Below are 26863 nucleotides of genomic sequence, written 5' to 3'. Positions count from 1 at the left end.
GTGCCAGGTCTCAATACACTATGGGACTATCTCGATCTGTCCAAGGATAGCCTGGGCCAAAGACTTATACTTAACTTATGTACATGATATTGATTGCAAAGCATCCCCTCCTTGAAATGTCTGTGTTGTGAAGTGTTTTGGGGGTGATATTGTCCAACCCTCAGGAAGCTGCTAGAGAGAGAATCTATGTTGCAATGCAGAATTGTACATATTTTAAAAGTATTCATGTTGTGTGATATGCTAAATATACTCATTCATTCAATAGTTGATGGAGATACAGTGGAGCTAAAACAGACAGGTTTCCTCCCCTCATGGGGCTTAGAGTCCCAGATAAATATTAATCCAAATTTAAACTACAACTGTGGTAAGTACTGGAAAAGGAAGGTATATGTGACGTCTGAGGGTTAGTATGAGGTGAAGGTAAGGCCAGGTGAAGATGGTGGAGGTGAGCAGAGGAGAGAGCCCTCCAAGCAGAGGGAATAACAAAAGCCGGGGGATGGGGGAAGGAAGGAAACATCTCCAAAGGCCTTATAGACCATGTTACGGGTCTTTAAAGTAAGAGCAAAAGGCAATCATTGCAAGGTTTTGAAAGGTGAATGGGTTAAGGGATGAGAAATCAAATTTGCATTTTGAAAACTGCACTGTGGCTGGCAGACTGGAGAGAGAGTTAGAGGCAGCTAGAATGGAAGGTAAGAGTCTAGCTAGGAGTGACTGCTGTCGTCCAGGAAAGAGATAATAGTGGTTTGGACTAAGATTGTGGTGGAAAAGATGGAGAAAAGTGGATGGACTCAAGAGAAATTTAAGAGGTAAAATCAACAGACCTTGTTGGTGGATTCGATATGGTGGTACGAGAAAGAGAGGTGCCAAAGGTAACATCTAGGTTTCTGGTTGCAGAACTGGATGGATGGTGGTTGTGTTGTCCGTAGACAGGAGACGTGCTGTACTGCAATAGCTTCCAGATGCCCTCCTCCACTCAGCTTGTCAGGAGCTAACATCAAGTGGTAACAGTCACCCCACATCTGCTGTGACACTCATGTTGAATTCTTCTGCCAGTGATAAAGACAAAATTTCTTTTTTGCAGATCAGTTTTGCAATGAAAGTCATTTTCATGGAATAAGATTTTTTTTGTTAGTTAATAAATTGAATCTTTTATTTGACATCATGGAAACAAAATAGTGTGATAGAATAATGCATGCACCTCTTTAATGGTCTCAGGCCAATTAGAAAAGAAGAGCAAAGGATTTAAGATGTAAACAATGCGAAACGAAAGCCAAACGACATCACAGCATGTTATAGAGACAAAAGTTTGGCAGTATTTTCAACAGAGAACTGCAGTGGGAGAAGCTGAGTGTTCATACCATGCATAGTAGTATAGGCACAATATGATACGTTATATTACGTATTCACTCTATGAAGGAAAGAATTACACACTTCCCACCTTTGTAGTAATAACTCCCCAAGTTCGTTAACAGTAAGAGTAGTAGTTAGAATGAAATGAAGAATTGCTTTAAAAAAATTTTGAAGTACTATTATATTGAGATGTACTATCAAACTGGCCCCACAAAATAACAGATAAGTGTTCAAAAAATTAGCTCCTTGTTAAAAAGAGGAAAAAATTGACAGTAATTATTTAATTTTAACAAAACAATAGTATCCACCACATTAAATTAGTGTTGTGTTGATTCTGTAGTTTTACAGTGTTGTGTTGATTCTGTACATAATTTGTAATTTTATTTTAATTTTACAGTGATATAAGAGCCATAAGCATAAGGACTGTATACAGGGTTTTATGAATATACATATTTGAGTAATATAAATAATTTAAGTCAGCATCAAGGGTTTAGGAGAATTATTTCCCTTAAAAGAGGTCTGAACCTTATTCCAATTTGGGAACCACTGGGCTATAGAATTAAACTAAACTTTGGCTTAGTATACAAGACCTTCCATGATCTGGCGCTACATAATACCACAGCTTCCTTTCCTGTCACTCTCCTACTCAAATCTGAGGTTCTGACAACACTGTAATTTCCATGTTTTTACTCTAGCTGTTTCCTCCACCCAGAACAACCATCTAAATCTACGCAGCTAAAATAACAAGTATCACAGCCCATAGATAGCCCTTGGGATTTTACTCCTCCCAGAATGACAATTAAAGATTACTTACTCAACTGAATAAAATGATACAGTATGTCTAACATCTCTAATGGTAAGACGTGCGTGGGGGATTCTCCTACATTATTGTGAAGTATGAGCTGGGCACCTGTCAGGCCACTGGTAGGTGGGAGGCAATGGAGTCCCACTAAACCGGAGAAGCCAGAACCAATAGTCCAGCCAAGATGAAGCTTCTCTCTAAAGCAGGTCTAGACAGACTGGAAGAGTGGTCACTCCCAGCCTTCCCCAAAACTTCTCCAGTGTTTTGCTTTATAGATTTGGGCTATTGATTAGAAGAAGAGATAAACAACTTTGGGCTACATTGGTGATAAATTTTTGGCATGAATGTCAGTTCAGGAAAATTAAAAATCTATGCAGGCTGTGTCTATTTTTCATTCAAAATAATTCATTTATTGAGTCCCATGAGGAAAAAATATATACTCTTCAAACACATTATATTTGAAATTTTTCAAACACATAATATTTGAAAATTATATACTTCATTGATTACAGGATCACCAATGAGAAAAATCAGCATTACTTTTCAGCTACTAAAATGTTACTGTCTGAGCGTATTTGAGAAGTAACAATATTAAAGCATGTTTTTAAACTCTAATCCTAAAATTAGATCTAGGTGGATGACATATGGCCTGCAGCTGGCAGGCCACTGATCTAAAGGAAAAGAAAGAAAAAAGATTCCTTCTTGAGTCAAAGTTTATATTGCTCAGGGATTCAGAAACAACTTGAAATTTATATCTATTTCACTTTCTGTTTGCTTGTAGGTTCTTACAGTTCTAATCAAACATCAGGTTTTAAAATACTTATCTAAAAAAATACTCATCTAGTTTATTTTTTTGATTTCTTGATTTATTTATGCATATGCTGTTTGCATTCTATATTCTATGTGTAGCAAGTTTGAGAAATTTTTCAACTTTTTTTCTTCTAGATTTATTCTATTTACCTAAAGCAGTGTTTCCCAAAAATAATCCATGGAGTACTAGTTCTGCAAGATATCCTGAGAAAAAGAAATTTCCAAAGTTAACTAAGTTGGGGAAATTATATATACAATATTCAAGTCACATTAACATTTTAGCTAAACACTCTGAGAAATCCTACAATAATAAAATCTGTTCAGCCTTGTTTAATTCAGCATTTCCCAGACTTATTTGAACGTGAAATAACAAATAGAATTTTTTTTAGGAAAGCATTTAACATCCTGTAGACTAGTGTTCTGCAGAAAATGCTTTGGGAAATGCTGATCCAAAGTCATCTTTTAACAAAGGGGGAAAAAAAAAAAAAGACTTCCCAGAGGGGAAGGGATTCTCAAATGATGAAAAATGATGCTGAGGATTGTGGAGGGATGATTCTTATCAGTATCGAGCTGAGTGAAGCTGAGAGAAAGGCTCTTGTGCTTGCAGGAACTGAGGGTGCTTCAGTCAACCCAGACATTTTAAGTCCAGAAGATTCCATTCAGGCTGAAGCAACCTGAGCAATCTTGAGAGAGCCAGGATAACAATAACAACTACTATTTCTGCCTTTTTTACTGTTATTTCTGCTTCAATTCATTAACTGCTTAGGATAGAAAAGGTGCTATACAAACATTATCTCTAATCACACAAACCCCCTGGAAGAGGGGTTTTATCCTTCCAATATCAGAGATAAGGAAACTGAGGCTGAGAGAGGGTGACATGATTCTAGTAGAAACACGATTTAGTTTTAGACTTTTCTTGCTGCATCATGCCAACTTAGTCCGTAATGCTTCTTCATTGAAGTCACTGCTCTCCCTTTGTTCTCTAAGCCACTGATTACCCTCCCTTCTCCCGGAGCCTTCCCTAACAGAAATAATTCTAGAATAAAACAGGTTAAACCACTGATGACTTTGGTCCACTTAACCATACCATGTCTGGTTTCCACCACGAATCAAATATTTGCACATTCTAAATCTGACAAGATCTGTGATCACCTAAGCATGGCAAGGGATTTTGAAATTACTTCCCAAGGCTTTTTAAGAATCACACAAGGAAATCAATCTTAACATTCAAAGGCAAACTCAAATGCCTACAGAGACCAAGCAGGTAACATAAATGAGAGGAGACAATAGCTGGTGACAGAGACTGTGATGATCAAAAGAGAATGTGCTCCATCCAAAGGGCTTCACCACTTCTTAGCTTTGGCAGATTTTTGTCAAGCAGAAATGTGAGCCCAGTATTGCTTGATCTTGTTTTTCAAATGAAGCCAGAAACACAGATTTTATGTGAAATCTTGCAAATTTTAAAATGTTGACAACTAACTAATTTCTTAAAAACACTAGCTGGGTCAAAAACAACAAAAACTTGTAGGCTGATAGCTCGTGACCTCATAAGTCAACTTCTACTAAAAACAATATTACCTCTGCCACCTCCCCTTTACCCCACTAATCACTCCCTCCATTCAGTAGACCTGGGTCCAAATTGCTTTTGACACACTCAAAAAATCAAAGAGTAAGCCTTGCCAGTACTGAAGTCATGTTTAAAACCTGAGTCTGAAGTCGATTATAAAAAAGGAGACCCCTCATTTTTTTTGAAAGATGGCAGAAGGGTTAAAATAAGTACGTGTGCCACTTGAAGGCAATGGCAGTCATTATTTGCCTTTTCTATGATGCATCATATGCCAGAGTGACACCAAAGTATGAGGAGGCCATTAGCACTGCTCCAGTGACCAAATATTTTTGCTTCCTCCTCTCCAAACTGATTTGCCAGATTACTTTCGGAGAATAGATTCAGGCCCAGTTAGGGCATGGGGTGGGGTATTCCTCCATGATATTTTCTTGTCTCCAGGGGTGCTTGTAAGAGAGGTGGCTAATGCCACCTGACACCTGTATTATTCAAAGCTAGGGCTTCGAGGAGTGGCCTATGGTCTTTTAAAGTTCAACATCGTCACTAAGTCCCCAGAGAAGAGCCAAGGAGAGCGAGATGGAAAGAGCTTGGCTCCGTGGGGAAGGATTCCTCCTCTGCCTCATTTTCCACCTGCTGTTTCAAGGTAAGATGGGACAAGAGCAAGAGCAAAGCAGACAATAACTTCCAGGAAACAGAGAAACCAGGCTAATTTTTGTTACTCCTAGAGAATGACTAGATGCTCATTTGGGTAAAAATGGAAACCCATTACACTGACAGCTTTATACTTCTTTGTAGGATCCTAATAGTTGACTATTCTCTTCAGCTACTTCATTCCCCAGCTTTCTCTTGGCCTCTCCTCTGTCCCCATGTCTTTCTCTTCCAGGCATATAATCTATCCCCATGGCTTCTGATATCAACCGATGTTAAGAAGAAGAAAATTCTTCTTTCTCAGCTCTCTTGAAGCACCTGAAATGGAACAGGAAATATGCTAAGGGGAAGGAGATGGATGAGAAGATCTGTCATGAAAGAGGGAAACTTTTTCAGCCTAGTTTTCCCAATATAGAGTATTTTTCTTGTTTATTATTGAAATGAGCAATGAGGGATACTGCAACATCAGAGATAGACAAAAATAGGCTCTACCAGAATATGTTACTACATAATTCTCTGTTTCTGCTCCACAAGTATGACTACCAAGGGATAGATATAAGGTGGGTATCAATGAACTCACTTTAAGATAATTTCAGTGGTGTTGACTACTGAGTTTTAGATGCGAACAATCTGAGCACATAGTAGAGATATAGTAAATACTCATTAAATAGAAAAACTGAGTTCCTTCCTTCCTATAAGCTCTCAGCTATCTTACACTACCTACCCAATTCTTTCCCTCATCATTACTTTATGATCAGCTATGCCTTACTAACACAGTGAGGAGCAGAATGTGATTGCAGCCTTTGCCCCTGACATCACGCAGATGGCTCAAGGACAGAGACGAGCAATGGAAGGACAGTGATTGAAGGCGGAGAGGTTAGCGGTGAGATTGTTAAGAACAAAGCAGGACACTGAAAAGTAGTGGTCAGGGCTGAGTTTGCATCCACATTTGGACAGGTTTTGCATGGAGGCAGAAACAATGGAATTGAGGATGCAGCCTGACTCCGCCCACCTCATCAGCTTCACCATTCGCGTACCAGCCCAACCCATACTCCCTGGTGCAGGAAGGGGGAGTTCATATGCTTCTCCCAAGCCCCCTGCTTTCTCTCCTTGAAGAAACACTCCCCAAGCCCCAGCCCTGGTACTCCTCTCACAGGGTCTCTGTTCTCTATGGGAAGAGGAGACACTTTCACCATCAATTGCTCAGGCTTTGACCTGCATGGGGTAGATCCTGCTGTCTTCCAAGCAGTGTTTGACAGAAACGCCTTCCGTCCAGTCGTCAACTACAGCAGCCCCACTCATGTCAATATCTCCTTCACTCTGTCAGCCATCCTGGAAGTAGTAAGTCCTGGCTTAACCCTGAAATGGTCCAGTGGTGAGCAGTGGGGCCCCTGATTGGATTTTGTAAAGTTAAGGGCTCATTCTATGGGGTGGGAGACATGACAGGGAATGCTACAATGACATCACTGCAGGTAAAATCCATCTCTTTTTGGAATACTCTACTAGAAACGTAATCCCAATGGACTTTCATACTAGTTTTTTCACTTGCATTTCCCACGTACTCTGGATTATTTGACCTATACTTTTCAGTGGCTTATGAATAAAAATCATAATTGCCACGTAGAACAGCCTTGGAAACGAGTAAGAGGTGGGTGGTGACATTGGACCAGACTTCATGGAGTTAATGATCCTGGATGGAAATTGTTTTTCCAGAATGAACAACTTCAAGTGATGACATCGTTCCTGTGGCTAAATATGGTATGATAGACTCAGTTTCCCCTTTACTGTGGTACCTCCCTTTTTCCACTTCTAGTCCAACTTTGCAAATTATAATGGATAAAGCCAGAATACCCACGAGTTAGACAAGTTCAAATAGATCCAGATCAACAATGAAAACACAAAACATCCTAATTATTCTGCCAGTCTAAGAGGGTGGAGATGGAGCACAGGAAGCACGTGGCATAAACTAAAGTCATGGAAGCCAATACTTAAGTGGCTCCATCCCAGGGAATCCAAAGCTGAGGTCAAGGGCTCCACTGAGAGCACTGAGGGAGAAGTGGAAGCAAGCAAGACTCTGTTAGTGATATTGTGACAGCTGTCACCAGAGAGGGGGTGGAAGAATGAAGAAATGAGTGGAAAAAAGGATGTAAAGTGCAGAGGACAGAGCAAGACTAAAACTAGCTCCCACCCCGTTTGTCCTACAACATGGTTTCCTCTAGATCTGGTACCATCCATTCATCAGGTGGAACCCAGAGGAATGTGGGGGCATCAGGAAGCTCAGCATAGCAACTGAGAACCTATGGCTTCCAGATATCTTCATCAAAGAGTTGTAAGTATCAAGGCTGAAAAAAAGCATGACGGAAATCACATCTCCAGGGAAGGGGACAATGTAACCAATAGGGGCCACACAATGACTCAGCTTACAAAGGAGCAATGTCTGAACTGAGGAGCTTACAAAACCCCCAGAACATAGAGATAGGTGGAAGGGAGAAGTCAGATGAGTGGAGCTTGAACACAGGAATGGGGTGACCTGAGGGACAAAGAAGGCCAAGTCTGATGGGAAACGTACAGCACCCACCTCCTTGTCCTTCTCACACACAGCATGGATGTGGATCAGACACCTGAAGGTCTTATGGCTTATGTCAACAGTGAAGGTCAAATCGAATACAATAAGCCAATGCAAGTGGTCAGCGTCTGTAACCTGGACATCTTCTATTTCCCCTTTGACAAACAGAACTGCACACTCACCTTCAGCTCTTTCATCTACCCTGGTGAGTGAGGTTCATTATAGTAGCCTGTTGAGAAGCAGAGAAAGAGTTTTGAGAGAGAAGAGGACAGAAAACACTCCCACAGAAAGGGATGTGGGAGCTTAGTGGCAAGGAATCCAATAGTCTGGGCAAGGGGTTGGAACCATTTGGAGAGGCTGTGTTATCTGGATCTCTTTTGCAGCAGAGAGCATGGTCCTGGGCATGGAGAAGGAAGTGCAGGAGATTTTGAACACATCACAGGACCTCATTCGGAGCAAAGGGGAGTGGGTTCTTCTGGATATTCACCAGACAACAACGAAGATGACCGTGGGCACCAAGAAGTACAACCAAATCATTTTCTACGTGAGCTTAGGGGCCATGGTTGTGATCGTCTCCTAAGATGCATAGTTTATGTCCCCGCTAGAATGTAAGATCTTCCACTAGAAAGTAAGTTCCATGAAGGAAGGAATTTTTATCATTTTTTTTCACCCATAAATCTCCAGTACCTAGAACAGTACCTGGCACTCAGTAAAAATTGATAGATTAAATCCTCCCTGAGGAAGAAAAGAAGCTCCTATGGCAGTGATTCACCGTCAGAATGAGCTTCCCATCCCCAGGGCTATCAGAACGTTTTGCAGGAAAGGAATTTTTATGTTTATAGTGTAAAAGTTATGAAACATTGTCTTGGGGATATTATGATTCCCAATCCTGGTGATCTCAAAATACCTGCCACTGTCTTATTTTCCCTCCCACTGGTCTTGAATGTCCACCAGCAAAGTCACTAGAGATTAGACCTTACTGAGGAAAGCAAGCAGAAATACAAAAATAAAATGCTCAAGATACCTAAGAATCTGGTCCCACAGTCCTGCTAAGAGCACACTGGTAGGCATAAAAATTTAAGTAGAGAAAGTTGACACTTTGGGTCAAGAAGGAATGAGATACATTTCAATGGTAAGCGGCATGGCAGAATCAAATCCTGGAAGGGCAGACTGTGGTGGTGAAGATGACTTTGATTTTTTCTTTTTTATTAAGAGACAGGACAGTGAAAGGGACTTAAGGTAACATTTTCTTACTAGAGTTGGGTCTGGGACAAATCTCAACTCTTGCTCTCAAACTGGCTTGGGAGCCTCCCAGCCTACTCCTCACTTGCCCCCCCCCCCCACCAGGTGGCCATCAGGCGCAGGTCCAGACTCTACACTATAAACCTTCTGGTGCCCAGTAGCTTTCTGATAGCCATCGATGCCCTCAGCTTCTACCTGCCAGCAGAAAATGAGAATCGTGCCTCATTCAAGATGACACTTCTGCTGGGCTACAACGTCTTCCTGCTCATGATGAATGACTTACTCCCCACCAGTGGCACCCCCCTCATCAGTATGGCCCCTTCCTCCATCAGGAGAATAAAAGCAAGGTGGGGGGTGTGGTGGGCAGAGGGACCAGTGGGACCAGGTCAGAGTGGAAACTGATCCTGGAGAATGACCCTCTGGGGAAAGAGGGAACAAGAAGTCCTGGATGGTGCCTCTGGTCCTCAGGCAGGCCCGCCTTCCCTCCAGGTGTCTACTTTGCCCTGTGTCTGTCCCTGATGGTGCTCAGCCTGCTGGAGACCATCTTCATCACCTACCTGCTGCACCTGGCCACCACCCAGCCCCCACCCATGCCTCGATGGCTCCATTCCCTGCTTCTACACTGCACGAGCCCAAGGAGATGCTGCCCCACTGCACCCCAGAAGGGAAAAAAGGGCCTGGGCCTCACCCCTGCCCACCTGCCTGGTAAGGGAAGTCAGCACTGCCCACACTTTCTCTTCCAACACCTCCACTTCTCTGCCCCTGCCTCCTGCCCTGTCCCCTCCTCCCCGGGTGACCTTCACGGCCCATGTCTGAGTCTCTGTTTCTCTGTAGGTGTGAAGGAGCCGGTGGAGTGGGTGGGGAAGGTGCCAGGTCCCAGGAAGGCAGTGCTAAATGGGAGCCCTGGGTCAACAAGGGCCCAGCAAGAAGATGAGGCTCAGAAGCAGCACTTGTGGGTGCGGTTCAGCCACACGAGGACACCTTGCTCTTCTGCCTCTACCTGCTCCTCATGGCCGCCTCTGTCGTCATGGTCATCATCCTCTGGGACACCTAGGCAGATGCGCGCCTGCAAACCCCAGTCTGGAGCTTCTCTTGCCTCCGGAAACTAGCCAGGCTCTCAGGCCTGCTCAAATCTCAGCCTCACAGCCCCGACAGCCACCTTGTTTTCAACACGGTCCTTCTGTGCAGTTTCCCACCAGACCAGGATGGTTTCCTCTGCCCTTCCAGAGTTAGGTCCTGCTCCTTCACACCATCAGCTCCTCTCAGCCCTCCCACAAATCCTGCCTGCCTGGCTCCTCAGGATTCAGGTTCCTGGAATACTTTCTTGATTGAATCCCCTTCAATAAACCCCTTTGCAGAAAGCATTGGCTCTTCCCTGCATTATATTTATAGTATCGAAAATCTTGGGATTGAGAATCTTCTTGCAGAAACTTCTCATCACCAAAGAAAGAAGGATTTTCTTATTTTTTTAAGTCTATCAGACAACATGTGAAAGTGGGGACAGGGGAGAGAAGAGGCCGAAATCTACTACAAAGAATTATAATAAAATACAGATTAACCTCCTAAATCTAGTTATTCTGGATTTAAGCTTCAGAAATTAATAATGTGCCAGACCCAGCCATCTCTTGCTTAAAGAGTGAAGCCTTTTGTCACACCCTGACATATGACTCATTCATCATTAAACACTTAGAGTGTTAACATAATCTCGAATTACCGTTAATGGAGTCCGTGTTGCAATTAGAGTTGATCTGCTCTTAATCATACTAAGTAAAGAACATTAGGCCAAGGAAAGCACATTTGAAAATGGCATCTGCTTCACTTGGGAATAACACAAATCCCCCGTATGAGCTGGAAAATTCCCCTTCTTAGCACTTGCCTTATTATTTTGAAAGTCTGTGTCTATTGGCCCATCTCTCCCACTAGCTGCCTGGGCGAAGGAGAGGCCCCGGTGTATTGCTGTACATGAGAGTTGTGGCATGATTTGCTGGACACTCCAGGATCAGAAAAGCACGGATTTGAGAGCGATTACAATTCACACATAATCTTTTATTTTTAGCAACTATTTCTTTTCCTTTTTTCCATTTATTCTACTATTTCCTATCCCAAGTCTAAATTCCCCAGGTCAAAATAGGCTAGGAATAAAAAGGGAGTCAGAATATTGTTCACTAAACAATATTTCCCCGGTTCCTCCTCTCTACTGCTTTTCTCAAACTCTTCTGGCTCCTTCTGGTCACTGTAGATGCTCGGAGGATGACAAGACTGCCAGTGTCCACTAGAAGTGCTGCTGCTGCTGTGCAGGCCCAAGATCCTACCCTAGTGTTTGCTCCAGGGGCATCTGCTCTCTCAAAGCCCCACCACTGAATCCTGTGGTGGCAGAAGTTCCGAGCTGGATGCTGAGTCACCAGGACCAGTTGTTACTTGCTCTTTCCTTGCAGTCTCCTTCTGCTGGGACTCAGGCCAGAGTCCATGGGAATCTGGGAGTATTGAGGCAGAAATACTCTGCTAAACTCTGAATGGCTCCTTTCACTCAGACCTGTAGTCTTTCAGCTAAACTTGCATCCCTTAATTCTCCTTTTTTTTTCCTCTGCATTTTTTTTTTCCAGGAAGGTCTTCGGCTCCTCAGTTTCTAGAACCCTGTCAAGCACTCCCCTCACCATCGCCAGTCCTCCAGATGTGTCCAAAGCCTAGTGGATACACAATCTGTGTTCAAATCAGGAGCCCTGACATTCACCTAAATTAATTAGGGTATCTGTTTTTGGCAGTTCCTCAACTCACAGCTTTCTACAAAGTGGGCCTTTAGAAAGGACACAGTATAGTAATAACAACAACCAAAATTTATTAAGTTATTAATCTGTGGCAGACATGCCTCTAGGTGCTTTAGATGAATAAGCACATTTAATCCTTATGGTAACCCTATGAAGTAGGAACTATAGATCCACAAACCCTTGGGGCCAAATGTCTTTTGGAATTTGGAATTTTTCAGATATTAAAAAGGTAACAATTGTGCATGAATTGTATATTACTAACACCCCAAGTGGGGTATGGGGCAGCACCCTATAATCAAATACATTAATATTTCTGCGGTGAAATCCATGAACATTCTCACCAGGTAGCAAAAATGACACTATGAATAGTTTCGCATCCATTCAGGTAAGGTTTTGCCACCAAATAATTTGTGAAAAATCGTTTGGTTTTCAAAGCTCTTTAGGTTTTAGAACTGTGGTTTTGTATTATTATCATTTTATTGACAAAAAAAATGAGATTAAATAAATGAGAAAATGAAGCACAGAGAGGTAAAGGGACAGCTGGTGAGCTGTCCCCCAGTGTTCCACAGCGAGGTAAGTGACAGAGCTGTGATTTGAACCTGGGCAGGCTGGCTCTACACACTGGACTGTTACCCTCTGCCGCACTGCCCTCCAACCCAAGGATGAGAACCAGACAGGTTCTCCAAGGGTCCCACGTTGAGACTTCAGTGCCACCTCATGTCTTTATCAGCTAACACTTCGGAGAAATAAAGAGAAAGATCAAGTCTCTGATTAGGGTCCCTGACACCAACTTTCTTTTACATTTCCTTTTATTCCCTCCCTCAGTCTTCCCAGCTCCTCACCCCCTCCCTCCTCATCCCCTCCCTCCCCACCCCCATCATAAGTCATAACACCCAAGTTCACGACTTGCACTTTCTCGACTTCTTTCTGAAGTTATACTTCCCCAAATCTAACCTGGGCAATCCGTCTTTCCTCTGTATTCTCTAAGGATTTAGGTTTTTGCTGCTGATATTTATTGCTAAATACTTTTGTATCTGCCACTCCTGTGCCCTATCCCAAGACAGTCATCTCACTTGGAAACGCATCCTTGACTTTGCTGAGCAGCTCATTTACCCAGGTTTTCAGGAGTTCTGAAATTATTTAAGATCATTTTGCATCCTTTTGTTTTTTTCCACCCATCTTCATGATACATATTTCTCTGCTTATTTTCTTCACATTTTTTCCCAACATATAGCCTTAAGTTTTATTTGAATAGAAAATATGCAACTTATCTTTTTTGACACATGGATTAAGATGCTATATCTCCATTCAGTAAGAGGAGACATAATTATGATATAATGATATAATTATGGTGATTTTATTTTCTCCAGAAGCAAAATCTGAACATGTGATCTTAACATATAACTGATAATCATACAGAAACCTTGAAACTAGAGTTCTCCCAGAAAGTTAACAGGTATGGTTGCTGCCTTTCTACTCCATTTATAACAAAATCATATAACAAGCACACTTTGTGCTAATGACTTTCCTCATGTTATGTGGCAAACCTCTGAAAGGTTTTGAGAGGTAGTTTATGACCTCTTTAGAAAAACCTGCTGACAAGCGCTGGTCCTGCCTGGGCCATCTTGCATTTGATGGCCTGTTCCTGATCAACAGCTCCTCACCTTGTCCATTCGTGCAGGGCTAACCCGTGGTCCTTGCACACATTTTTGTTGACTTTCTTTTTCTCTAAACCAATAGAAGAAATATTTTTCCATATTTCCTTTTGGTTCCATATTAACCTGACATTACAATTTATGATCTCATTACCATCTTTGCCTCCCTCTCTTCTTCATTCAGACCCACTCTAGGTTGTGAAGTCACAGACTTCATTTCAAGCCTATCGTTTTCCTTCTCTCCAATTTCTAATCCTCCCTCTGAGAACCTCTCTTATTGGGTCATTCATTGGCACTGGCTCTTCTATATAATAGGAAAAAAAATACTATAGTATAGAGACTTTGGAATCTGGCAGCCCTGGGTTCTAATCTGACTCCATTACTTGCGAGCTGAGTAATCTTATACAAGGGGCTTAACCTTACAAATTTAAATTTCTTCATTCGTGAAATGGAGCTAATAACACAGAGTAAATTATTTTTAAAATATGAATTAAAAACAATCTTCTATAAGTTGACAGAAACTAAAGAGCCAAATGTGACACATTAGAGAACATCTCTTTATCATGCATACTGACACCTAGACTGCAAAATCCACTTCTGGGTGGGAGGCAACAGACGAAAAGAATTACAGACTTTCAAATTCAACTCCTTCCTTCTTTCAATGAGAAAAATGAAGTGGAGAAAAGTGAAGTGATAAGTATGGGGTCGTCATACTTCAAGAAAGCCTGGGATCAGAGTGTGGGCCTGTCAAAATGGCAGCCACAGGTGAATGTTTGTCCATGGGACTCTTTCCGGGTGCTTTTCAGGAGTCCCAGGACCTTTTCTCTCTCCTCCTCCAGGCACCGTAGCCAGCCTGACCTCAGCTAGTAAAGCACCCTGCAGTTTGGATATTTCGGCTGCCTCCCATACTGCCTAGCCCTGGCCTCTGCGTGTGATTGCCATCCATCAGGCCTGCAAAAATATGGCTCTTTTTTCTTCCTTCCACCTTCTTCTCTTTTTTGTGTGTGAGGAAGATCGGCCCTGAGCTAACATGTGCCAATCCTCCTCTTTTTTTTGCTGAGGAAGACTGGCTCTGCGCTAACATCCATGCCCATCTTCCTCCACTTTATATGGGACGCCGCCACAGCATGGCTTGACAAGCAGTGTGTCAGTGTGCGCCCAGGATCCGAACCAGCGAACCCCGGGCCGTCGCAGCAGAGTGCGCGCACTTAACTGCTTGTGCCACCGCGCTGGGCCCTCTTCCTTCCACCTTCTAATTCTGTCCTTGCTAGGTTACAGCTGTATTCTCAAACCTGATCCCCCAGGGTCCCAAGTGAACAGGGTCACCAGACGACCATGCAGTATGATCCTCTTGGAATAAGCGAAGGAGAAAGCTGTTGTGTCTGTGACTTGAAAACTATAGCTCCTGTCCCCACTATTCACCTTTGCATTGTCTAGGCCCAGGGATTTCACTGGTGGAAACCTAGGAGCCTAATGATCCAGTCCACAAGACTTCCCAGCTATGGAGTAATGAAAAGAGTAAGGAAAAAACAACAGAACCAGACTGACCTGGGTTTGAATCTAGATTCTACCAATTTCCACCTGGGTTGACACTGAGCAAGACTTTTTGACCTCTCTGAACCTCAGTTTTCTAACCTGTAAAATAGGAATAATAGCCCTGACCTCTCAAAACAGTTGTAAGGATATGAATACTGTAAGTAATTGCCTAACACAGTATAGGGTGCATGGCACAAACTCAATAAATGGTCTCTCTGGTTAGGCCATTCCGAGCCTGGCCTTTACTGGAAACTTAAAGGGGGCAGTCAGAAATAAAAGAGTGGGCCCTGTCTCCAGCTCTCTGGATCCCACCTGCTGCAGACTGCTGTGCTTCCACCAACTCCCACCGCCACCAAACAGCACCCAGGGTGGAGGCCCACACCATGGGAACAGCAGGTAACTTCTCTGTGATGGCCTCAGGACTCCCATGAGTTCCGAAACACCTTTCTTACATCTGCCCGAGGTGCCTATGTCTCTCTCCCCATCCACAGAGAACTGACAGGCCAGGTATTTAACATTTATTGACTACCTACTGCTATATGCCACACCCTGTGGGGCCAAAAAAGAACAAGATGTGCTTCCTGCTCTCCAAGGGGTTACAGAGCAGGAGGGGAGATGCACATATAAAGAGACTGTTTCCAATTTAAGGGTCAAAACAGAGTTTGTGTGTGTGTGTGTGTTTGTGCGTGTGTGTGTGTGTGTGTGTGTGTGTGTGAGAGAGGGAGAGACAGAAAGACAGAGAGGAAGGCTTCACAGAAGACTGGGTGCTTGAGTTGAGCTGAATCTTTAAGAATTTATTAATGGCACAAGAGATCAATGGTAGAAGGTGTATTTTAGGTTGAGGGACTATGGAGAAGTAAACTCATATGTTGAGTGTTGGGGTACTATATAATATGTAATGTTTTTCCATGTGTTGTTCAAGCCCCACCTGCATTAGAACCAGCTGTGGATCTAGTTTAAGATGTAAATTCCTGAGCACTACTGCCTGCAATTGTGATTTGTGGCTAAGATTCTGATTTAGGGCCAAAGGGGTGAGGGTAAGGCACATAAGGTAATTCCAATGCATGTTAAAGCTAAGAACAAGTCTCTTAAAACATGGAATCCAAGGCAAAATGATGCAGAGATAGGTAGGAGTCAAGTCAGGAAGTGCCTTTTACATCCTGCTCAAGAGCTAGATTTCATCTTATAGGCCATGGTTCTCTAAGTGTCGTCCCAGGATGAGCAGCAGCAGCACCTGGGAAACTTGTTGGAAATACAAATGTTCAGATCCAGCAATCTTAGCGCAACTGCTATAGACAATGAGAGCCATGGAAAGATTTCAAGTATAAGAAGGATATGGTCAGATCTGCATTTCAAAGAAGCTACACAGGCTGCACAATGGAGGATAATTTACAGAAATCCAGACTTGAGTGAAACCACTAAGGAGGTGACCAGGTGTGAAGCCAGAGTGCTGTGATGGTACCATAGAGTTTCCAGAGAGATTTTTCACCTGGGCTTTCTAAGCCTCTGGGAAGGCTGGCTTATGCTGCACAAGACCATCCTCCAAAACAATGGGCAGCTAGAGGGTGAAGGAAATGCTTTTCTGGGTAGAGATGCCTATTGCTAAGCTACAACTAAAGTTGAGGAAACAAAGATTTCCTCTTTGTTCTTTCTGGAAAGCAAAGATTTCTAGAAACACCCATACCTAAGCTGATGGTGTCCTCCAACAGACCCAAGGCTGCCCCCCAAACATGAAGGGCTCAGAAACCCAGCCCAGCCATGCCCTTACCACTGACTCAAAGTCCTCCACTAAGGTGGAGTGTCACCACCACTGCCTCTCCTTAGCCCCTGAAGGCCCCAGTGCTCCCGTGCCCAGCCTCTGACTTCTCTGACACTGCCTAATTCCGACTGCTCAGCCACCCTAGGTAGCCCTCAGCCAGAACCAGTTGTGTGTCCCAGGCCAGAACAATACCCATCTGGTGCCTCCACAGGGCTTAAGAAACTGATAGAAAGTGACACTTACCCTCATCTCAGAGGAGAGCAAGCTCTCAAGCCTACTCACACAGATCCTGAAGGCTGGCCTGGGTACTAGACCCCTGCCTCTGGGTCTCAGACACTGTAGCTCACCCTGGGCTCCTAAACCCAGTGTCTGTGCCTCCGGCCTTGGTATCCTGAAGCCTTAGGGAATCTACTGCCCAACCTGCCTATTCCTGATTCCCCAGAGTACAGCCATGAGGATACCAGATACCAATACTCAGAAGCCCAAAAAGGATGCTCAAGTGGCTGCTCACTGTACATCCTGGGAGTTTCATGAAGATAGGCTAGAAATTGCCCTGCCAGTAAGAACAAGGAATGAGACGTGAGGGCATAGTGACCACCCTATAATTGTTCAAGATACAAAAAAGTGGTAAATCGCTAGGAACCCAAGTTGCCAGTAGTTCTCAACTATGGGCAATTTTGCCCCCAAGTGGACCTTTGGCAATGTCTGCAAACATTATTAATGGTTACAACTGGGGTGGGAGAATGCTGCTGGCCTCTGGTGGGCCAGAGATGACGCTAAAATCCTGCAATGCACAGGACAACCCTCCAAACAAAGAACTATCCAGCCCAAAATGTCAGTAGTAGAGAAATTGCTCTAGGCAACCCCAGGCTCACAGGAGCCCTAACTGGCCCCAGACTTGCCCAAGCAGGCAGTTAAAGCTCAAATTCAGAGCCTCTGTTTTTAGATGTCCTGGCTGAGTGCCCAAGAATCCTAGCGATATGTGAACCCAAGATGGGTTCCAAAGATGCTCAGAGAAAGTAGCGACTGTGGAGGAAGTCTCCGACCCTCCCACAATGACCCCTGAATCAGCTAAGAGTTTCTGAACCATCTGCTAGTTCTGAGTCACCATGAAAGCCCACAGCTTGGTTTAGAAGAGACATATACCTGGAGCTAAAATGGGAATCTTAGAGACTCCCCAGGACATTCCAGAGAATGTAGGGGACAGCTATTGCCAATGGCCTTAGAAAATGATAACCCAGCTACTGAAGCTCTGTCTAGATAGGGCTAAGCTCCCCTTTCTGAGAGCCTACTGGAGAAGGTAAGGAGGCGGCAGGCTTACCCAGGACAGATGCCCAAGCCTCATCTGTAATGAGGAACTCTGTCCTGGGATGAACTCGAATTGACAGCTAGCCTGAGATAGCAGCCTCCTAAACAAGCATTCCAGGGGCTTAATTATTTGTCTGAGATGCAGGGCTTGCCAATGTGGAAAGTACCCTGTACACCCAAAGAATTCTGAAGGTAGAAAGAGACCTGATGTCCATGCTGAAAACGATGTGATTCTTGTATGGCTTGTTGTAAGCCATAAGCATTGGAAAACCTGCAACCCTGCTTATTTTAAGTACAATCATTTTTATTGCTTTATTTGAAAATGGTCTCTAATTCATTATTTTAGGTGTTTTTTTAATAGATGATCAATTGATTGTCAGTGTCCAGTTCTTCCGGTTAATGATGAAATTTTCCTCAAATTTACTATGTTCTAAAATATGGCCAGGAGATACAAGGTCCCATTGCCATCTCTTTATTCGCTTGGCTCCATTTCTTTTTTCTGCATACTCCTATTCAATACCTGTGTTGTAGGATAGTTGAGAGGATTACATAAAATGGGTAGGTAAGACACAGCTGTCACAGTGCCTGGCATGCAGTCAAGCGCTCAGCATGTTAGCTAACCACCAGCAGCACCTGAGATTTCCAGATCCCAGAGTTGAAACTCTGACTCCCCAGGTAAGAAGTGAGCCCACGCTCACTGCTTTACTTCTCCTGCCTCCATTCTCTCCATCTCCTGGCAGCTAAATCTACTTCTGAGTCCAACCTATAGACTTAGGTCTGGTTTTTCAGCCAACCTCGGCAAAAATAGGATATATATCGCCCGTCTTCAGCTGCTTTCGGCAAGGCTTGAAGTTAACCCTCCTTTCCCGGGTCCAAGGTCTGGTAGCCTACCCTACCTGCGGAACTCAAGCATCCCTTGAAAGTCCTTCACTCTTAGCCAGTCCAGGAGTCCCGTCCCCCTTGGGTGTGCCCATGTGGATACAGACACAGCAGTACTTTGTCCTACATGGCATGATGGGCCCAATCCTTTGGTCAAGTTTCCAAAGAAGGGAAGAAATGACTTACAGAGCTGGTGGGGCTGAAGGACTGCAGATATTTCAAACTTCACGTGAAAGATATTGCAGCCCTCCCTCCTGTAGTTTCCCACTTTGGGGCCCTGCATCATTTCTGCCTGCCTTAGCACTTTCCATTTAGGGCCGTCACAATCTTCCATGCCGAACAAAGTTTCTTTTGTATTCTAGGCCTGACCCTTTACCCTTTCTGCAAGAAAAAAAATTTCCAAGTCTTTCTGGAAATGTAACTAAGATATTTAATATAACAATGCTCCAGTTCACTCATTTGGTCTGATTGTGTTTTTTATAGAGATGTGACATAAGATGTAATATTGACATATGCCAATAATATTGATGTTAGCTGAGACTACTAGTTTATGACAATGTATAACACTATTGACAACACAAAGAAGTTAAAAACAGCTCCGCTGTCTAAATTTTATGACTTCTGTTATCATGTAATCAATGCATAGAGTAAAAAATGTATGGAGAAAATTGGTTTGGGGGAGAATGAATGAGGGAGACAGAGAGACTGGAAAGAGGAAATCTAGTTAGCAGCAGTTGGAAAAATATAAACAATAGAAGAGATGGTATGAATCAAACATAATTTGGTATTTGCAATTATCCCTAATAAATACATAACCAAATCACTAAATATGGTCCCCTTGCCAAATATGCAGATTCCCTGACCTTAGAAGAACATAATTCTTATTTCCCCAGCCCACACTCTCTTATTAAGGTAAGTTATTTTGTTATTGATCTCAGCATTGAGCTGTCAAACAGGATGCTTATCCCTCAGTCTTGGCCCAACTTCCTCCCTGCCTGGAGCCTGAAAGGCATACCTGGACAGGGGCGCAGCAGGACACTCTGTTGTGACCTCTCTGGCCACAGCCTCTTACCAGGGAATGGTCACCTGTCATGAGCAGTATTCAAAACCAAGGTGTGGTCCAAGTTCCTTTAAGCTCAAGGGTTTAGGGGCTCCTGGTGAGTCCCCAGAGAAGAGTCCAGAAGAGGAGGATGGAAAGGGGATGGCCTGCTAAGGGGGGATTCCTCCACTGACTCACTGTCAGCCTTCTACTTCAAGTAAGATGAGGCAAGAACAGGAAAGACCAAACTGTGGTTCTGAAGAACATCTAGGAACTTCCCTCTAGCACTTGGAGGACATTCAAAATTAACATGTTAAATATTTCTTCCACAATGTCTGTGTCTTGATTTCCTTTTGGTGACAGACTGAAAGACATTCCACGGATCAGGACACACAGCACTTCTCTTTTCCTGCCTGCATAGGGATCTGCCAAACTGTCCCATTCTACCACCTCTCCAATTCCACCTTGTCATTGACCTCTGATGCCCCTCCCACCACCCCCTCTTCCCACTCTCCCTGTCTCTTTTTCCCTTGCTATGGTATCTATGACAAGAGTAGCCACTGATTTTAAACATGCTCTGAAGGAATAAGTAAAATATCGAGGGAGAGTGGGAATCAATCTGAGGTGGAAAGGAGTGGATACTTTGCTTCCATGAGGGAATATTTGTTCTCAGTCTGGGTACATACCTTAAATATTATGGAAAGAGATGGAGTTGTAGAGGAGAAGGCAGAGAAAAAGATCACATGGAGATGGAATGGGGCAACGATTCTGCTCAGGTACTACCCAGAGGGCTCCCTGGCCATGGCCAAGAGACAACACACGTGCGGACCTTACTATGTGATTGGCATATGGTATATGCTCAGTGATATCGCCTAATGATCCCAATGCTGGAAATAAACCCCAAATATCTGATGTCACTAAATCTGAGAAGGGCAAAATAAACGCATAGCATCAAGGTAAGCACCCATTCGGAATACCTACTACATGTTTCCCAAATCTACCTACTAAGTGCAGTTGTTTACTTCTCTTATCTTCTTGATAAATCAGTTCTTAGTAAATGGAAGTCTCTGAGAATGAGGCAGAGAAATACATTAGAGCAGATTTCTAAATGACATAGACTTAAAGTTTTAGGGCAGTGCCGAGCAGCAGTACTAGGTGGACACAAGAGGCTTGTGACAGGTACACCAAAGGATTCCTTGAAGTGGCTGCCATTGCACCGAGGCCAGGTTTGCATACAGATTTGGGCAGATTTTGCATGAGCATGAAACAATGGGAATGAGAATAGAGTACTGACTCAGCTCACCACATCAACTTCCACCATTTGCCTACCGGACCAGACCATCCTCTCCAGACCTGGCAGGAAGGACTTTGGCCTTGGGGAGTCTTGGCCAAGAAAGGAGGGGGTCACCTGCTTCTCCCAATATGTTCCCTGTTTTCTCTCTCTGCAGAGAGGCTCCAGCTCTGGCAATATAAGCCCTCTTTCATAGGGTCTCTGCTTTCTACAGGCAGAGGAAATATTTTCACCATCAATTGCTCAAGTTTTGACCAGCATGGGGTGGATCCTGCTGCCTTCCAAGCAGTGTTTGACAGAAAGGCCTTCCATTCAGTCATCAACTACAGCAGCCCCACTCATGTCAACATCTCCTTCACCCTGTCTGCCATCCCAGAAGTGGTGAGACCTGATCCCCACTTCCCATAGCTTCTAATAGGAAACAGGGATCCTCTGCCCTGTCAATTCAGCATTGTACTGGTCCAGTGGTGAACAATAGGTACTCTGAATGGATTTTGTACAAATTAGAGAGTTTTCCTATGGGCTGGGGGTGGGGTACATAAAGAAGAATACTGCAATGATATTTTTTCAGGAAGGATTTGTCCTTGAGTCGTGTCCTTTCTGGAATGCTCCGGAAAGAAGTGGTCTGTATGTCAATTAAAACTCAAATTGTTCCTAGATACAACGGGAGACAAGTAAGGATAAAACAGTCTAGCATCTAGACCTATGCCTGGCCTAATAAATTGGTGAATATTGGTAAGAATATAAGGTAGGCATGGGCCAGGGCTTTTTGCACTAATAATCCTGGATAGGAATTTCTTTACCAGGATGCACAGCTCCAGCTTCTGATATCTTTCCTGTGGATTAGTTTGGTAAGACAGATTCAACTATCCCCTTCCCACTTCCATTTATAAGTTTAAGTTTGAGGAGTGACTTAAAGGTTTTCCAGTCCAAATTTCTACCCAATGTATAAATCTTTCTGGGGTCAAATAACCCCATCTAGAACTGGACTGGCCCTGGGGACACAAATCTCTCTGGGCAGCTTAGGAAGGTAGAAATGGTGACCCAAGAAAATGGCTAAGTGCTTGCAGGCCAAGATAGTGGTGTGTTCCTGGGTCCACATGGTTTTAGGCCATATTTAAGGTCTGCCTGGAAAAAAGGCCATTAAGGGGTACTTTGCCAATGACAGCTAGCCAAATAAAGACAGGAGATAGGCTGTGGTCCTAGGCACACAAGTGGGATTAGAGATCAGAGTTTAAAGAAGAATGGGAAGCACAGGAGAGGCTGACTGGACAAGCTCCGCCATCACTCACCTCTGTTCCCACTGCACTGGCTGCAGATGCGGGTCAATCCTGTCATCAGTTGGAACCCAGAAGAGTGTGTCAGCATCAATAAACTCACTGTATCAGCTGAAAACCTGTGGCTCCCACACATCGTCATTGTGGAATCATGTATATCTGAGCTAGGGAAAGCCAATATGAAGCCCATCTGCAAAGAACAGCCTAGGGTCAGCGCTGGGCTTGGGGACACCAAAAGAGTCAGACAAGGGCACAGTGTCAATTAATTGACTCCTGCAAAACACTATAAGGAGTAGAAGAGACAAGAGAAGGTGACATAGAGAAAGAGCCAAAAGGAGAGCACAGTAGGGGAAGACCTGGGAAGGAAGAGAGACACAGCTGATTAAGGCACCCACAGCACCCACGCCTCCCCCCATCTCACAAGCAGCATGCATATGGCTTGGGCACCTCCAGCTCTCATCACATATGTCAGCAGTGAAGGTCGAATAAAGTACAATGGGCCAGTGTGGGTGACCAGCTTCTGTAACCTGGACATCTTCTACTTCCCTTTTGACCAACAGAACTGCACCTTCACCTTCAGTTCCTTCCTCTACACAGGTGAGCAAGACATGTTTTGGCAGCTATTTAAGATTCGGGGGAAGATATTTAAGTGGTGTAGGTATTATTAGGGAAGGCTTTAGATCAGTTTCTCAACCCTGTCTGCCCACTAAAGGTTTTTAAAAATACCAAAAACTATGCATTACCCCAAAGATTCCAATTTAATTGTTCCAGGTGGGGCCCAGGTACTGTTATGTTTTATGTCTTCCCAGATGATGCTAAGGTGCTGACAGGGTTAAGAACTACTGCTTTAATGCCTCAATAAAGTTAAAAAAAAAAAAAAAGCTACTTCATTAGATCTTGAATGGTCTTTGCACCGAATAAGGCCCACCTGACCCCGAGCTGCTGCATCTCTATAATTTTTAGCTCAAATCTTTCAACTTTAATAGCTAACACATTTAACCAGTAAATCAATGTAACTGAAGGCCACCAGGTGTCACGTGGCAGATTTGGATAAATTAATATTATAACCGGCGTGCATGTAAATTATAAAAATGTTGAGCTATTCAAGTTTGATTCCACTAAAACAATATCATGCAACTGAGGAATTGAGAAGGAAAATAGGAATGACTCCAAAAGATCTTTGGAAATTTTGAGTCATGTCTAATATTCCCATTACAACTTTGACTCCCTCTTGTTTTCAACAACAAAAAAATCAATGCTGTAGCTCACACACACATGAATTGCTAGTCCTGTAACCCACTTGTGAGAAAACCCGGATGCCCTGCTTTGAAAGGACAGAGAGGAAATTTATTGAAGAAGCTCAATGGCAGAGGAATCGAATTTTGTGGGCAGGAGGCTTGGGAGTGTTTCTGGACTGAGCTGCCCTGGCTTCCCTTGCAGCGGAAAGCGTGCTCCTGGGCATGGACAGGAAGTGTGGGAGATAACAGACATGTCTGGTAACATCATTGAGATCCAGGGAGAATGGGAGCTCCTGGCATCAACAAAGCCACCCCAAAGATGTCGGTGGGCAGCAACCTATGTGACCAGATCATGTTCTGTGTAAGTCCAGGGGTCCCTGTTTGACTTTCGATCCCAGTTGCTCTGTGATTTTCCTCCTGATCAGAGGCACTTTGAGATGTAAAAAGAAGCTCCAGGGGGTTTAGCACCTGCTCCCCACTCCACCCTCTACCCTAACGCCCTAGAGAAGGATCCCCCGGCCTCCCCCCTCCCCGCACCTCTTCCGCTTCCCACTCTGCAGAGAGGAGGAGTGGCTGGGCTGTTATAAGCACTACTGCTCAGAATGGAGCAGCCACCTATGTGATGGTTCAGAGGGCCCTACTTGCCCCTAAAAAGTCTACAATCATTGTGTTTCCATCAGATTGGATACATATGAAAATCAGACAACAAATTGGGGGCGCTTCTATAGAGGGAACAATTAAGTGCATGTGTTACTTAAAGAGATCATCCCATAGCCAGCCTAACAGCACATCAGCAAGGATTAGATAGTCAAATACAGCAGTTCCCCCTTATCCGCGGTTTCGCTTTCCACAGCTTCAGTTACCCACAGTCCTAAAATATTAAATGGAAAATTCCAGTAATAAACAATTCATAAGTTTTAAATTGCACGCCGTTCTGAGTAGCGTGATGAAATCTTGCCCCAACCTGCTCTGTCCCACCCAGGACGTGAATCTTCCCTTTGTTCAGCATATCCACACTGTATCCGCTACCTGCGGGTTAGTCACTGATGATTTCTCTGTTATCAGATCGACTGTCATGGTATCGAAGTGCTTGTGTTCAAGTAACCTTTATTTTACTTAATAACGGCCCCAAAGCACAAGAGTAGTGATGCTGGCATTTCGGATATGCCAAAGAGAAGCCATAAAGTTCTTTCGTTAAAGTGAACAGGTGAAAGTTCTCAACTTAATAAGGAAAGAAAAATATCGTTTATTGAGGTTGCTAAAATCTACCGTTAAGAACGAATCTTCTATCCATGAAATTGTGAAGAAAGAAAAAGAAATTTGTGCTAAATTTGCTGTCATACTTCAAACTGCAAAAGTTACAGCCACTGCATGGTAAGTGCTTAGATGGAAAAGGCATTAAGATGGAAAATTGTACAATTAGATATTTAGAGAGAGAGACCACATTCACATAACTTTTATTACAGTATTATAATTGTTCTATTTCATTATTATTTACTGTTGTTAATCTCTTACTGTGCCCAATTTATAAATTAAACTTTATTGTAGGTATGTATGTATAGGAAAAAACAAAGTATATATAGGGTTCGGTACTATTCGTGGTTTCAGGCATCCATTGGGGGTCTTGGCACATTTCCCCCATGGATTAGGCAGGACTACTGTATACAAGATGAGCCCTCTGGCATCAGTTTATTTGGCATATTCTCCACACTCTCTCCTCCCCACCAGGTGGCCATCAGGCGCAGGCCCAGCCTCTACGTCATAAATCTTCCAATGCCCAGCAGCTTTCTGATAGCCATCGATGCCCTCAGCTTCTACCTGCCAGCAGAAAACGAGAATCGTGCTCCATTCGAGATAACCCTCCTGCTGGGCTATAGCGTCTTCCTGCTCATGATGAATGACTTACTCCCTGCCGGTGGCGCCCCCCTCATCAGTAAGGCCTCTCTCACTTTCCTGGGAAGCAAAGGCAGCAGGGGACAGGGAGGGAACCAGGAGAACCAGCTGCCTCTCCACTTAAGGAGGGAAGGGGTTCTGAGGAAAGAGTGGATTTGGCGAAAGAGGCTTAAGAAAAGTGTAGAGACGAATCTGCCCTGGGTTATCTGCGATTTGCTTTGCCCTCAGGTGTCTGCTCTGCCCTGTGTCTGTCCCTGGTGGTGGTGATGAAGAGCAGCATTTGGTCAGACTGTGGGTGCAGTTCAGCCACACAGTGGACGCTGTGCTCTTCCGCCTCTACCTGCTCCTCGTGGTGCCTCCGTCGTCACGGTCATCGTCCTCTGGAACACCTAGGCACCTCATCCGCCTCTCCTTGCAGATTGCAGTTTGGAGTTTCTCCTGGTCTTAGAGCCAGCCACACCTGGGCCCCTTTCCTAATCTTAGCCACTTACCCCCAGTGACTACCATGACCCCTTCTATATGCCCGAAACTCCAACACAGCCCTACCGAGCAGGACCAGAACAGCCCTAGACAATTTCCTGACTTCCCATGTGCCATGGTCCTCACTCCCGCACACTTTCAGTTTTCCTTAGCCACACCTAACTTCTGACTCCCTCATCAGTGGGGGTCAGGGTCAGCGGAGTTTCTCCTGGATTGATGGTCCCAATAAACGACTTTCCAGGAAGCACTGGCTCCTCAGTACATTTATGATAGGTCCACAAACACTGCAGTGGAGAGGCCTCTGCAGAAACTGATACTTCATCCTGAACAGGTGTAATCTTATTTTATTTATTTATTTATTCATTCATTCATTCATTCATTCATTCTTTAGGATTTTTTTTGTGTGTGTGTGTGTGTGAGGAAGATCAGCCCTGAGCTAACATCCATGCTAATCCTCCTCTTTTTGCTGAGGAAGACCGGCCCTGAGCTAACATCTATTGCCAATCCTCCTCCTTTTTTTCCCCAAAGCCCCAGTAGTTAGTTGTATGTCATAGTTGCACATCCTTCTAGTTGCTGTATGTGGGACGTGGTCTCAGCATGGCCGGTCAAGCCGTGTGTCCGCGGGCACCAGGGATCCAAACCCAGGCCACCAGTAGCGGAGCGCGCGCACTTAACCGCTAAGCCACAGGGCCGGCCCATCTTATTTTATTTTAAGTCTTTCAGACACTTTAAAAGTTTGAAAGAATGAAAAGATCAAGTCT

The 26863-nt window shown here is 44.0% G+C and overlaps 1 protein-coding gene and 1 pseudogene across 1 annotated transcript; both read left to right on the top strand.

Moving 5' to 3' along the window:
* The first annotated feature begins 5102 nt into the window (after positions 1-5102).
* HTR3D (5-hydroxytryptamine receptor 3D) lies at positions 5103-26015 on the top strand. The gene is given in 12 exon segments (XM_058555613.1): positions 5103-5169; positions 6889-6932; positions 7394-7503; positions 7776-7811; positions 7813-7949; positions 8131-8190; positions 8193-8284; positions 9088-9329; positions 9455-9687; positions 9817-9943; positions 25911-25972; positions 25975-26015. Coding segments are annotated over 12 exon segments (1251 nt in total).
* On the top strand, positions 15322-25764 carry LOC131415048 (5-hydroxytryptamine receptor 3C-like; annotated as a pseudogene).
* Positions 26016-26863: the final 848 nt, after the last annotated feature.

This window comes from Diceros bicornis, chromosome 15 (genome assembly GCF_020826845.1).
Source record: "Diceros bicornis minor isolate mBicDic1 chromosome 15, mDicBic1.mat.cur, whole genome shotgun sequence".
In the NCBI taxonomy this organism is placed as follows: domain Eukaryota; kingdom Metazoa; phylum Chordata; class Mammalia; order Perissodactyla; family Rhinocerotidae; genus Diceros; species Diceros bicornis.
Note: the sequence above shows the minus strand (reverse complement) of the source record. Positions and strands in the feature narration are given on the sequence as shown.